The 12,560-nt window shown below is 68.2% G+C and overlaps 3 protein-coding genes across 4 annotated transcripts; 1 reads left to right on the top strand and 2 right to left on the bottom strand.

Annotated features, from left to right (window-relative positions):
- Positions 1-309: 309 nt before the first annotated feature.
- Positions 310-4,494, bottom strand: MCRIP2 (MAPK regulated corepressor interacting protein 2). Its single transcript, XM_084296068.1, has 5 exons — positions 4,335-4,494; positions 4,109-4,187; positions 1,410-1,537; positions 1,232-1,333; positions 310-773 (listed from the first exon to the last, which is right to left on the bottom strand). The coding sequence occupies exons 1-5, from the start codon at positions 4,384-4,386 to the stop codon at positions 715-717; spliced, it is 420 nt and encodes a 139-aa protein (XP_084152194.1). The 5' UTR covers positions 4,387-4,494; the 3' UTR covers positions 310-714.
- A 1,668-nt stretch (positions 4,495-6,162) lies between these two features.
- On the top strand, positions 6,163-9,364 carry METTL26 (methyltransferase like 26). Of its 2 annotated transcripts, XM_084296323.1 has the most exons (6): positions 6,163-6,364; positions 7,504-7,666; positions 7,828-7,887; positions 8,313-8,380; positions 8,626-8,704; positions 8,780-9,364. In XM_084296323.1, the coding sequence occupies exons 1-6, from the start codon at positions 6,174-6,176 to the stop codon at positions 8,825-8,827; spliced, it is 609 nt and encodes a 202-aa protein (XP_084152449.1). In that variant the 5' UTR covers positions 6,163-6,173; the 3' UTR covers positions 8,828-9,364. The 2 variants fall into 2 exon arrangements, with proteins under 2 accessions (XP_084152449.1, XP_084152450.1); XM_084296324.1 differs by lacking the exon at positions 7,828-7,887.
- A 193-nt stretch (positions 9,365-9,557) lies between these two features.
- WFIKKN1 (WAP, follistatin/kazal, immunoglobulin, kunitz and netrin domain containing 1) lies at positions 9,558-12,155 on the bottom strand (the record flags this gene model as incomplete). Its single annotated transcript, XM_084296260.1, has 2 exons — positions 9,558-11,048; positions 11,919-12,155. The coding sequence occupies 2 exons, from the start codon at positions 12,153-12,155 to the stop codon at positions 9,558-9,560; spliced, it is 1,728 nt and encodes a 575-aa protein (XP_084152386.1).
- Positions 12,156-12,560: the final 405 nt, after the last annotated feature.

Raw genomic sequence — 12,560 nt, 5'->3', positions numbered from 1 at the left:
TGCTGGGGCCGCAAGCACCCCTCTGGGGCAAGTGTCCCCCGTCCCTTCCCCTGCAGGACGGTGCTGGCCCTCGCCCCCTTCTCCGTGCTGCTTTACCCCAATGTGCTGGAGAGACGATGTACAGCGCGGTTCTGACACCCCCCTGCCCCAAAGGTGCACCCACAGCAGCCTCCCTCGGCCTGTACGGGGTGGAAGAAGCAGGAGGCAGCTCCGAGGAGGGCCTGGAGGAAGCCATGGGGCTGCCCCAGCTCAGCCTCAGCCGCTCCACCGAGCAAATCCTCCCCAGCCCGCCGCAAGCGCCTCGCCACGGGCAGTTTGAGCACTTTATTGTCTGGCAGTCCTGCTACAGCCACCTGCTGTCCTCCGGGGGGGAGGCTGCTCCTGCCTGGCCCCAGCACGGCACCGCAGTGTCCCGGGGGGGCTGCCGGAGCCGCAGACGTCTCAGAACTGGCACTTGAGGAATCCCGGCCGGGGCCGCTCGCGGCTCCTCCGCCCTGCGCAGGGAGCAGGCGCGTGGCCGGGCATGGCTGTGGTCCGGTCCCGCCGTCCTCGGTGGGCTGGCAGAGAGGGGTCACGGGGTTGCTGACATCTTGTAAAAAGGTGTTTCTAAATACCACCGAGTCCAGGGTGTGACCAGAGAGGCTCTTAGCTTTTTTTTTTTTTTTAAAAAAAAAAAAGAAGAAAAAAAAACTTTCTTCCCTTTTATGATATGGTTCAGATTTTGGCCAAAAATTGTTTTGCCCACCACTCCTCCAGGTCGATGGGAACAAAGTCTGAAAGAGAGGGGAGGGAGAGAGCATAGGAGAGCAGCTGGAGAAGGCAGCAGAGCACAGCGTGTTCCCACCAGTGTGCATTCCCTGCGTCTGTTTGCCACTGGGAAAAACACCACCGAGATCCCCACTCCCTGGAGCCCCCTCCCAGGCTGGGGCTATGGGGTCCTTCACTTTTTGGGGCCATAACCTCCTCGGCTGCTGCAGGAGCCCCAGGGTGGCTGCCCAGAGAGCTCACACACGTTGTCCCCTGCCCCTGTGCTGTGTGCCTGGGGCAGGGGGAGCAGCTCCTTGGGGCAGGACCAGGGGCTCTCTACATGGCATCTTCCCCCCTTTGGTGGCTGGAGGAGGCACCGCTCTGAGACGAGGCAGCAGCGAGGCATCCTGCTGGCTGGGCCTCCAGCAGGGCCTGTGGGACCCCCCCACATCCCCTCTCCACCCCACCCCCAAACCTCACTCACATTTCAGGCTGGGGTCCGGGGTTTTCTCTACGTACTGCACGGGCCCGCGGGCGCTCTCCCCTCTCTGGCTGTCGTCCAGCTGCTGCTCGACCTCCTGCCAGGCTGGGGACAGAGGGCAGCGGGTGAGGCCCGGGCCAGCAGCCAGCACCCCGCGGGGCCTCCCCCGAGCCCCCCGCACCTTCGTAGACGAAGCGGACGTTCTCCTCGTGGGCGGCCGTGTAGCACTCCTCAGGCCCCGCGGCGTGCGGCAGCAGCACCTGTGGCCGCTTGCCGTTCACTCTGTTGAAGACGAGCTTCGGGAGCGGGCTGCGGGGGCAAGGCGAGGGTTGAGGAGGAGGAGGAGGAGGAGCCGGTGCTGGATGGGTGCCGCAGGAGCTCGTGGAAGCGATGCACACGCAGCCAGCCCCAGCCTTGAGCCTGGCCAACAAGGCTGCCCGGGGACAGCGGGGACACGGCTGTGCAGCACAGCAGGGCCACCACAGCTCTGCACCGTCCCCTCCCCATTGCTCCACAGCACAGAGGGGCAGGACGGACAGACAGACAGACAGGGTGGGCACCCAAGTCCTGAAGGCAGTGTTCAGCAATTCCTTCTCCCCCAGGAAAAAGCTGAAGGAGCTGCTCCAGCCTGGGCCAGAGGGTGCAAGAAGGCTGCAGGTGGCCCCAAGGCAGTGCCCACAGGCAGGTCCCCAGGCCGAGCAGGGACATTTGCTTTTCAGGTTTCGGCTGTGCCCCCGGTGAAGGCAGAAGGGTTGCTGCAGGGTGACAGCACACTCGCTAGGCTGGGGGCACAGGGAAGCAGGCTGGGCCCAAAAGTAACGGGGAAAAGTGTGCCAGGGTGCCCGGGCGTGCTGCTCACCCCCCCTGCCGTGCAGGGAGGCACACACGACCCCTCACAGCCATGCAGGGGACACAGGGGGGGGACACACGAGCGTGTGGCACCGGGAACCCGCCAGCTGCTGCAGCTCTGCAAAGCCTGGAGTGCTTCAGGGCAAACACCTCCACCTCACGGCGAGGGGAAACCGAGGCACGGAGGCATTAAATGAGGGTAGTGCACAGCCACGTGCCCGGCCAGGCAGCCACGCAGCCTTGGACTGCAAACCTTGGGAAGCGTTAAACTGATGCAACAGGCGGCAAGGAAAGGTCACCCAGCCCGAGAGGAGCCTGCGGAGGGTGAAGGGCACCACGGGTGGGGGAAAGCCCCGGGGGAACTGTGCCTGCAAGCACCGGAGGGGAGATGACAGCAAAAGCAAGAGCTGCCCCCTCCCGCCCTGGCACAAAGGAAATTTGCTGCCAAAGAGGAATTGCTGAAACACAAGGAAAATGGAAGTGAGATGTTGTTTGGGCAGTGGGAAGTGCTCTGAGCACAGGCAAACATCTGAACTCGTGATGCCGAGCTCGCTGGAGCGGCCCTGCTCCTCCTGCTGCAGCAGCGGGGTGCCCGGCTCCAGCAGCACATCCACAGGGCACTCGGGGAACTGGGCCAGAGGTCTGGAAACTGGGACCAGAGCGGGCTCCCCACGACCTGGCACCCCTCCTGCCCAGAGAAGGACACTCAAACCCATCTGGAAACCCTGCGAAGCCAGCCAGACCCAAACTGAGGACCTGGAGCGAGGCTCGGCAGCGTGCTGCACGCCAAGGTTCAGTATTTGAGCTGCCCTTGAGCAGCTCTGGGGCAGGACACGTTTGCAGCGGTCACGCTTCTCACGGGACAAAGTCTGAAAGGCCCCAGAGCACGTGGGGGGGGGGGGGGGAGGTGGAACATGGTTTGCAGAGCAGCAGAGCTGGAGCAGGCAGCCCCTGCCCGTGCCCCTGCAGCCTGCGGGAGCTGCCCCAAGGCGTGGGGCAGGGGAAGGCTCCCCCAGAGCCACGCAGCCCCAGCCCCAGCCCCACACGCATGCCCCAGGGCACCCAGCACGTTCAAGCACCTGCTGCGGGGAGGGAGCGTGAGCAGGCAGCCTGCCCTGAGGAGGGAGAACGGTTCAGCAGTTAATTTATGAGATGACAGGCAAGAAAGCAAGCTGGAGGTGAAGCTTTTCTTATGCATTTCTTGAAGATGGAGGAAAGGGGAGAAAGCAGCATCGCCTCCTCCCGCTACAGCCAGCCCCGGGGCTCGCCCCAGCTCCCCAGCCCCACGCCTGCTGCAGCAGCACCCTCCTTCAGGGAGGTTATCTCCCCCCTCCAGCCGCTTAACCCCCTTCCACCAGCTCCTGCTGAGAGCTGGGAGCCCATCCCAAAGGCTTTTTCCCCTTCCTTGGGGAGGGAAAGGGACAGGTGGCGAGGGCAGGGAGCAGACCCGGGCCGCAGGAGCTGCCTCGCGCAGCCGGCAAACCGCACGGAGCCGGGGGGAGCCCCCTGCTCGCAGAGCCTGGGGGGACCGAGAACAGCCCGGGGGGGCCGAGCACAGCCCGGGGGGGGCCGTAACCCACCGCAGCGGGGCCCTGCCGGGCTGCTGGAGGCGCAGCGGGCACCGATTGAGCCCCGCTCCCTGCCCGGCCCTCCCCGCCGCTTGCACAACTCCGCCGGGGCCGGCCGCGGGGGGCTCCCAGCTCCCGGCGGGGGGGACCTCGCAGCCCGGCACCCCCGGGCTTTGAGGGACCGACCTCGCACCTAGCGCGGCCCGGGGGGGCGGCGAGGCTCCGCGCCCCCTCCCCGCGGCGCTCAGCCCCCCGCAGCCCCCCGGGGGGCAGCCCCCAACCGGGACCCCCCTCCCCGGCGCGCTCCGGTCCCCCCCTCACCCTCCACACTCCCTCCCTTGCCGGGGGGCTCCGTGCCCCGTCCCGCGCCCCCCCTCCCCTTCCCCGTGGCGTCCCGTCCCGTCCCGGCGCCGCACGGCCGCGGTCACCTTTCCCCAAGGTCACGGCGCTCAGAGGGGCTCACCTGGCGGGGGGCCAGGCACCGGGCTGCAGCCGGCCCCGCGGCTCGCCCACCTTGCTCTCCACCGGCTGCTGTGTCGGACCTGCGGGCGGCAGCGGCCGTCAGAGCCGGGCGGCGAGGAGCCGGGGGGGCACCGGCACCGCCGCTCGGCCGCCCCCCCCTTCCCTCCGCCTCCGCCTTCTCTCTTTGCTCCGTGCCCCCCCCCCTCCACCTCCCCGGTCCCCGCTACCTGTGCGGCGCTGCGTGGCCAGCTTGCTGGGGCCGCGTGTCAGCGTGTACATCCTGCGGCCCCCCCCGACGGCACGGCCCGGCCCGGCCCGGCACGGCCCCGCCGCTCCTGCCGGCCGAGTGCGCTCGGCGCCCCCCCGGGGCCTTTAACCGGGCCCGCCCCCTCCAAGGGGGCGGTTCGCAGAGCGCGGGGCCGTGGGGGGGGGGGGTGGCCGTGGGAGCTCGGGGCTCGGGGGGGGGGAGCTGCGAGGTGTCCCCCACGCGGCCGCGTCCCTGCGGGGAGCGGGGAGGGGGGCGCGCGTGGGGCGCGTGGGGGCCGTGGTGGCCCCGGGCACGTGGAGGGCGCAGGGCGCACGTGGAGCGCAGGGGCGGGGAGGGCGCAGGAGTCACTCGTGCGACACCCGGGGGACACGCGCGGGACCCCTGGGAGGACACATGGCAGGCGCAGGGGACAAGGAGGAGCGGCTGGGACGCGCAGGGGACACGCAGGGGACAGCGCGAGGTGCCAGGGCACGGCTGAGCGCTGCGGCTGGCACCGCGTGTCCTGGGCCGCAGAGGTGCCACCACCCCCTGTCCCTCTGCATTTGGGGACAGCGAGGGGGCCTGGGTCTGGGTGAGGGCAGCACCTCGCTCCTGGCACTCTGTGTCCCCAGATCTGCACAGGGCTCGGGGACACCCCTGGGTGCTGCCACCCACTGAGCCCGGAGGTCCCTGAGCTGTGTGAGCAGGAGCAGTGTGCCCCCCAACACTGCACCCCATGGGGCCACCCCACAGCACAGGACGAGGGGCTGGGTGGCTGCAGCCCCGTCCTCGTGCCGAGGTGACCTTTGGACGGGGAAGGTGCACGAGGTCTGTGGGCCAGAACGCACGGTGGGAGGCGTGGGGCTGGGGGTGGCCCCCATGTCTGGGTGGTGTCACCTGCCCTGGGCAGTGCTGGGGGCTTCAGGGTGAGGCTGTGGGACAACTCTTGGGGTGGTGAAGATGCCTCAGCCTAGCTCCGGGGCCTGCACAACCCTCCCGTGCTGCTCGTGCAGTGGGGATGAGCAGGGCTGGATCCTGCAGGGTGCTGGGCACCCCTGGGTGGCCCACGGGGGTGCAGCCAGCAGCCCCCCAGAGCTCCCCCAACCCCTCCGGGATACCTCACACAGCAGGCCCTGCTTAACGTGACTGTGACCCTGCAGCCCAGGGGACCTCAGTGTTCCCGTCCTGCCGCCCGGGGGGGTCGTGCCTCAGTTTCCCCCACCCGAGACAGCAGCAGATGGCCGAGGACACCTGCATGCACCGCGTGGCCTCCCCACGCTTCGCCACGCACAGGCCCGGAGCCCCGCAGCACCCCGGGCTTCGGCGGGGGCATCGCGGGTGTCTGGGGTCGTTGGGGGCCGTCGGGGGTCGCTGCAGGGGGGAGAAACGGGGCCGGGAGAGACTCAAAAGGGACCGGGCTGGGTTTTGTAACCAGCGGCGCCGCTGGTGTAGTGGTATCATGCAAGATTCCCATTCTTGCGACCCGGGTTCGATTCCCGGGCGGCGCAGAATCTTTTTTTTCTTATCTTTTATTTTTCTTAAATCTCGACGAGATTCCCTTTTCACCTTTTAACGTAAAACCTCGGCATTTTTTTTGCCACGTCCCGGGGCCGGGACGGCGGCGAGGGCGGCTGTCGGATTTTTTTTTTTATTTATTTTTTTTTTTGGGGGGGTGGAGGAGGAAGTAGGGTGGCAGCAGCGGGGCGGGCTGGGAGCTGTAGTCCTGTGCCCTGCGACTACACTCCCCAGCGTGCCGTGCCTCCCCGAGCCGTGCCTCCCCGTGCCTCCCCGTGCCACCCCTAGCCCGCCCCGTCCAACCATGCTGGCGCCGGCGGCGGCGGAGCGCAACAAGGGCCCGATCCTGGCGGTGCTGCGGGAGTACGCGGGGCCGGGCCCCGTGCGGGTGCTGGAGGTGGGGGCGGGCGCGGGGCTGCACGCCGCGCACTGCGCCCGGGCGCTGCCGCACGCCCGCTGGCTGCCCTCCGACGTGGAGCCCCGGGCGCTGCGCAGGTGAGAGGAGAGGGGCCGGGGGCGGCGGCTCCGGGCTGCCCGGGGGGGGCCGCAGCGGGAACCGAGCTGGGGCTGAACCCCTTCCCCCCCGGGGTCTCCGGCTGGCAGCGTTTGCTTCTGGGTGGCTCCCGGGGGGGCTCGTGCGACGGCGAGGGGATGCGGGGGGATGCGAGGGGCACCGCGCCCCGCTGCCCACCGGCACCGCCGGGAACCCCGACGGAGCCGCCAGCCCCCCTGAGGAGCCCCCAGCCCCCCCGACGAAGCCCCCAGCCCCTTTCCACGAGCCCCCAGCCCCCCGAGGAGCCGCCAGCCCCTGGTTGTTCGCGCTGCGGGGCTGCGTGCGGGGGCCCCGCCGCACCCAGATGCCCATTCCAGGCATTGCAGCGCCGCACGGGATCGGTTTTCCATCGAGGAAACCAAAATAAACGCGGGCTCTTAAAAGGAGAGGAATTCCCCAACAGCAAATCACTCCCTTCCAGCGGCCTGCTGCAGAGGGGCAGAAATAGCCCCCGGGGCCGGGGGGCTCAGCCCGCATCCTTCCACCCGTCCCCTCGTCGGGAGCAGCCCCGAGCACTCGCTGCCCTGGTTAAAAATATTCCCCGGGCTGGGGCAGAGGTTCAGCGCGGGGCCAGACCGCCGTGCGGCACTCACAGCCCTTCTCTGGCCGCATCTCCACGTCCAGGCTGATTTTCAGAGCCAGGGTGGAGGGGTTGTGCTGCTTGCCCTGAGCCCTTCAGGGACGGGGCTGGAAGAGGCAGTGCTGGGAGCTGGGAGCAGTGTCTAGAGGGTTTCTCTGGGATTTTTCAGTGTGTTCTTAAAGCCAGGTTTGCAGGAGGCTCTCCTCCTCGTGGCTGGGAGCCGTGCCGTGCGTGGTGCTGTGCGGGCTGGGAACCTCCTGCTCTCCAAAGCAGCTCCCTGGCTGTGAGCGGAGGCAAGGCTCATGCAGTGCCCCGTCATCCCGCAGCCCCTGAAGCACCAGAGCCAAGCTGGTGCCCCCCTCCTCTGCTGGGTTGCGAGCACAGCCTTATTACGAGACATCAGAGACTCCACCTGGGAGACGCTGCCGGCAGCCGGGGCGGGTGGGCTTCGGGTGCTGCTGCGGGGCGGCGCTGGGGCTGACGGGGGGGTTGTGCCCGCAGCATCGCTGCCTACGCAGAGGCCATGCAGGTGCCCAACATGCTGCCGCCCATCTACCTGGACGTCTCGCAGGGCTGGGAGACCTGGGGGGGCACCCAGCCCGCCACCCTCGACCTCGTCGTCAGCATCAACATGATGCACATCTCGGAGCTGCGCTGCACGGAGGTGAGCGGTGCCCGGCACCCCTGGGGGCGTGGGGGGCTCGGGTGCAGCTCCCTGTATTTATTCGGGGGCTCGGGGTGAAGGCTGCAGTGCCCGGGGTTGGGAAATCAGCTGTGGGGTGTCCCTGGTGTTCTGATCCTGCCCCTGCTTCTTTCTTTCCCCAGGGGCTGTTCAAGGGGGCCGGGGTGCTGCTGAAGCCCGGAGGTGTGCTCTTCACCTACGGGGTGGGTGCTGCTCCAAGGGCCGGGTGGGAGCACGGCGGTGGGGTGAGGGGTGGCCCTGGGGATGCTGGAGCTCCTGCTGGGGGCAGAGGGGGGGGATTCCCTGGGCTGGGAAAAGGGGGGCTCAAGTTAAGGGGGGATCAGTCTTCTGGGGAGTGCTGTGAGCCCTGGATGGGGCTGCTTTGGCCATTCGCCCCCAGCACTTCAGGGGTGCTGTCTGCTGGGTGTAAGCACTCCTGCATCACCCCAAAACACTCTGCAGAGGAGCAGAGCAGAGGCTGGGAGCCCTGCGGTGGGTGACAACATCTGTGGCTCCTTCCAGGGCCGTGTCCCTTCTTGCTTGGCCTCGGGGGGACAGGGACAGGGACTGGGGATTCCAGCAGGGAGCCGTGGCTCGAGCCCACAGCTCCGGCTTTGTGTCCCGGCAGCCCTACGCTGTGGATGGCCAGATCAGTCCCCAGAGCAACGTGGAATTTGACCGCAGCCTGAGGCAGAGGTAGGAGGGGGAAGCCAGGGGCTGGGGGTCCAAGCAGCCTGCCTGGGGCTGCCCCCGCTGCCTGCCCTGCTGGCACTGCCCACTGCGTGCCCACCCTCCGAGTGGGATCCCTCGGGAAAAGACCTAAAGCAGGGGTTTGGGGGAGCCCCCCCACCTCGGGGCACCCGTGGGAGATGGGGTCATTTTGGGGGTGAGGTGTCTGCCTGCCCACCCGCCTGGCTCACTGGTGCCTCCCTTCCCGGCAGCAACCCTGCCTGGGGCCTTCGGGACACGGCGCTGCTGCGGCAGCTGGCTGAGGCCAACGGGATGCGCCTGGAGAGGATGGTAGGTGCTGAGTCCCTGAGGGGGACGGTCCCCGTGATGGTGGCCCCCCCCCCGACCCCAGCTCTGTGCTTGCAGGTGGACATGCCGGCCAACAACAAGAGCCTCATCTTCCGCAAGCTGTAACCCGCTGCGCCCTGCGGGCACCTCCCAGCACGGCTTCTCAAGGGGCTGGGCACAGCAGCGAGGGCACAGTGCCACAGCTTGCCCTGGCCAGAGGTCTCGGCTCCATCTCCTCTGGCTCCTCTGTGGGACTCCCTGGGGGGCACAACCTGGGAGGGGGCGCAGGGGGCAGCTCTCTCCTGGTGCCGGTTTCCATGTCTCCGGGCAGGCACCGTGCCGAGCTGTGGGACCCCGTTCCCCACATGGGACCACGCTGCTGCCCCCAATAAAGTCTGGGGGGGCTGCGCCCCACCAGCAGCTTCCCAAGAGCTCCAGCCCGGTTGCCACGCGCTGTCCCTCTGCCAGAGACACATTTGGGGTGGGGGCTCTCCCTCCATCACCGCCCCCCAGCACTGAGGCTGTGGGGCACCAGCCCCTGCCCAGAGCCCTGCAGCGCGCAGCCGCGGAGCAGCGCAGAGCTCGAGGGCATCACGCTGCACCCGAGGCTTCGGTGCTGCGGGAAGGTTGTTGTGGGTGGCGGGCCGGGCAGACCCCTCTGCAACCCAGCCCAGTCCTTTATTGCTGCTGCCCAGGCTGGGGGTACATGGGGAGGGCATGCGGACAGATAAATTACAGGGGAGGGAACTACAAAATGGTGATAACTGCTAAATAAATGCGGGCTTGGGCGTGCTGTCCCCCCCCACCAGGGGTCTGCAGCCCCGCAGCCCCCGCGTCTGCGCATCCCAGCTCGCCCCTAGTCCTGGAAGCGGTTGAGGAGGTCGCAGGTTTTCTTCTCCATCAGCTCGTAGATCTTCTTCACCCGCTTGTCGTTGGCTGCCCGGACGTAGCTGCTGGGGTCCAGTGTGGCCATGCCGTCGTGCACCTCGCCCATGATGATGAGCGGCCCGTCCTCGGCCGTCATGTTGGGGCAGGGGCAGCTCCAGTCCATGTCGGTCAAGGTCACCTCCAGATACTTGATGTTGAAGAACTTGAGGCCCATCTTCTCATCCTTGAGGACGTCCTCGAGGGCGAAGCGGGCGATGCCCGAGTCCTGGTCCTCGACGATCTCCATCAGCCGCCCCACGATGGCGAAGTCGCTGCGGCAGAGGCTCAGCACCATCTTGCTCTTGAGGCGGCAGGCCTTGCACTGCAGGCTCTTGGGGAAGGGGCAGACGTCCTCGCAGGTCTCCTTGCTGTCGAAGTTGTTGTTGTTGCCCTCGCAGCCGCCGTAGACGAAGGAGTGGCACTGCTTCAGCAGGTGGTTGTAGGCCCAGCGGGGCTCCCAGTTCTGGCAGGGGCCCTGCACCATGGGCAGCAGGCAGGTGGGCCGGGCGCTGCCCAGGCAGGCGGCGCGGCACTCCTCGTACGTCTCGAAGTGGTTCCTGTTGGCGCCGCAGCCGCCGTAGCGGAAGGTGAGGCAGGAGCCCTGCTTGGCGTCGAAGTGCCAGCGCACCTCCAGGGCCTCGCAGCGGCGCCGGTCGGGCTCCTTCAGGCACTCGGCGCTGGGGAAGGGCTGGGGGCTGCTGGCCCGCGGGGTCCCCCCGGGCTCCCGCTTGAGCACCGAGAGCGGGAAGTCGGCGCGCAGCAGCCCGGCGGCGTTCCTGGCCGTGCAGGTGTAGATGCCGGCGTCCTCCTGGCGGGCGTTGTAGATGACCAGCTGCCCGATGTTGGTGACCACCACGTTGCCGTACATCTGGTCGGGCCGCATGATGAAGTTCTCGGCCCGGTCGCTCTGCTTCTCCCAGGTGATGTCGGGCCGCGGGCGGCCGCTCACGTCGCAGCGGAAGCTGACGGTGCCGCCGGCGCGCACGGCCTGGTGGAAGGGGTTGCTGTAGAGGGCGGGGGGCACCGGCACCTCGGGGCCAGCGCCCGGCGTGGGCCGCGCTGTCGTCTCCCGCGGCACGGGGCTGGTGTCGGGCCAGGTGAAGATGTACTTGCAGGGCACGGTGGTGAGGCGCGTGCCGCGGAGGCACGCCTCGGCATCCATGTAGCACTTGTTGTAGTAGGTGAGGCCGTCGGAGGCGCAGGTGAAGTTGGGCTCCTTCTCGCAGCGGTCCTTGCACTTGCAGACGGGCTGCCCGTCCCAGATGTCGCAGTCGGAGCCCTGCTGCGCGCACACGAAGCTCTCGCACGAGGGCCCGCGGCCCAGCTCCAGCGCCGGCAGGCTGCCGTCGGCGAAGCGGGCGGCCACGCAGCTGCGCAGCCCGCAGACGTTGGTGCAGCACTTCTCGAAGCCCTCGCAGTCCTGGCCGGGAGGGGAAGGGAAGGAAAAGGAGGGGAGAGAGGGGGTCAGCGCCATGCCACAGCTGCGGGGATGCTCCCACCGTCGGAGAACCTTCATCATTCCTGGGCTCCTCTGGGTGCTGGGTCCGAGTTGGACCTTCCCTGCACAGCTGTGTGCCCGGACCCAGGTTGAACTCAGCCCCCCAGGATGGCAGGGGTGAGGCACAGACAGCCCCCCCTGCACAGCGATGCCATGCCCTGGGGCAGCGCGGTCACCCGGTGAGGACCTGCCACCGTGGGTGCACTGAGAGGGGACCCGGTGCTGTGTCCCCCCCCCCATGGGTCGGGGAGCCTGCAAGCTTTGGCTGGCTGAGGGGAGGCAAAACTCATTGCAGTGATGAACTGCGGCGTGCTCAGTCCCCTGGGATGGGCAGCACTGGGCTCCTGGGAAAGCTGAGGGGCTTGGTGGGGGGAGCAGTCGCAGTGCACCCACACCCCTCGTCTCAGCGGCGGCCCCACAACCAGCTGGGAGCATCCTGGGGGTGCATGGGGTAGGGGGGAGGTCTTGGACATGGAGAGTGGCTGGGGGGGACACGGTGGGGCAATAAGCCGTAGCTTTGCCTGCTGCAGGGCTTGGGAACAGCCCCTGGGCACCGCTCGTGCAGGGCAGGGTGAAGTTGCAGAGGGGCTGAGCACACAGGGCACCGCATCCATCGGCTGCAGCCCCCAGCGCTGGGACCAGCCATCCCAACACACTGGGAACCAGCACCCCCTGGGGACACCCCAGCCCTACAAAACCACACGGGTTTTTCCAAGCAGCTGCGTGCAGCCCCAGCAGCACCCGAACCCATCCCATCCGTGCCCGCAGCCCCCATGCAGCCCCCCTGCTCACCTGGTCGGCCTGGCACTCCCGCTCGCAGGTGCTCTGCGCGTCCACCCAGAGGTTGGGGTTCAGCTGGTTGGGGCAGACCCCCAGGTGCCGCATCCTGGCCGGCTGCAGGCTCAGCCCGGCGGCGGCGGCGGCCAGCAAGGGCAGGAGCAGCGCCGCACGCATCGGCTCAGCCCTGCCGAGCTGCCGCCCGCCTGCGCGCACCCGGCGTCCCGGGCGGCCAAAACTCCGGCGAGGCATCTGGCTGCCCTGTGCCCTGCCGCGAGGCTCGGCACAAATCACATTGGATGGAAGGGAAAAAAAAAAATCAAAAAAAAAAATCAAAAAGGAGGCAGGGAGGACAAAGAGGAGGAGGAGATGAGGTCCAAACTGCCGTGGTTTAGCACGCCTGCAGCGTGCTGGCTCTGCGGGGATGCTGCCCGGCACCTCCGTCCATCGCTGAGCCCTCAGGGTGATGGGGACAGCATCGTGCAGTGGTGGCTCAGCCTCGTTGGTGTCCCCGTGCTGCCGGGGGGCTCACTCCATGCCTGGCACCCCGAAGCCGTGGCAGCGGCGGCAGGGCCAGGCTCCCAGCACGGCGGGAGCGGGCAGTGGGGCTGGGGTGCAGCCTGCGTGTGGGGCAGGGGTGGAAGGGGAGGACGGGAA

The sequence above is a fragment of the Netta rufina genome (assembly GCF_964035555.1).
Source record: "Netta rufina genome assembly, chromosome: 15".
NCBI classification, from domain to species: Eukaryota; Metazoa; Chordata; class Aves; order Anseriformes; family Anatidae; genus Netta; species Netta rufina.
Note: the sequence above shows the minus strand (reverse complement) of the source record. Positions and strands in the feature narration are given on the sequence as shown.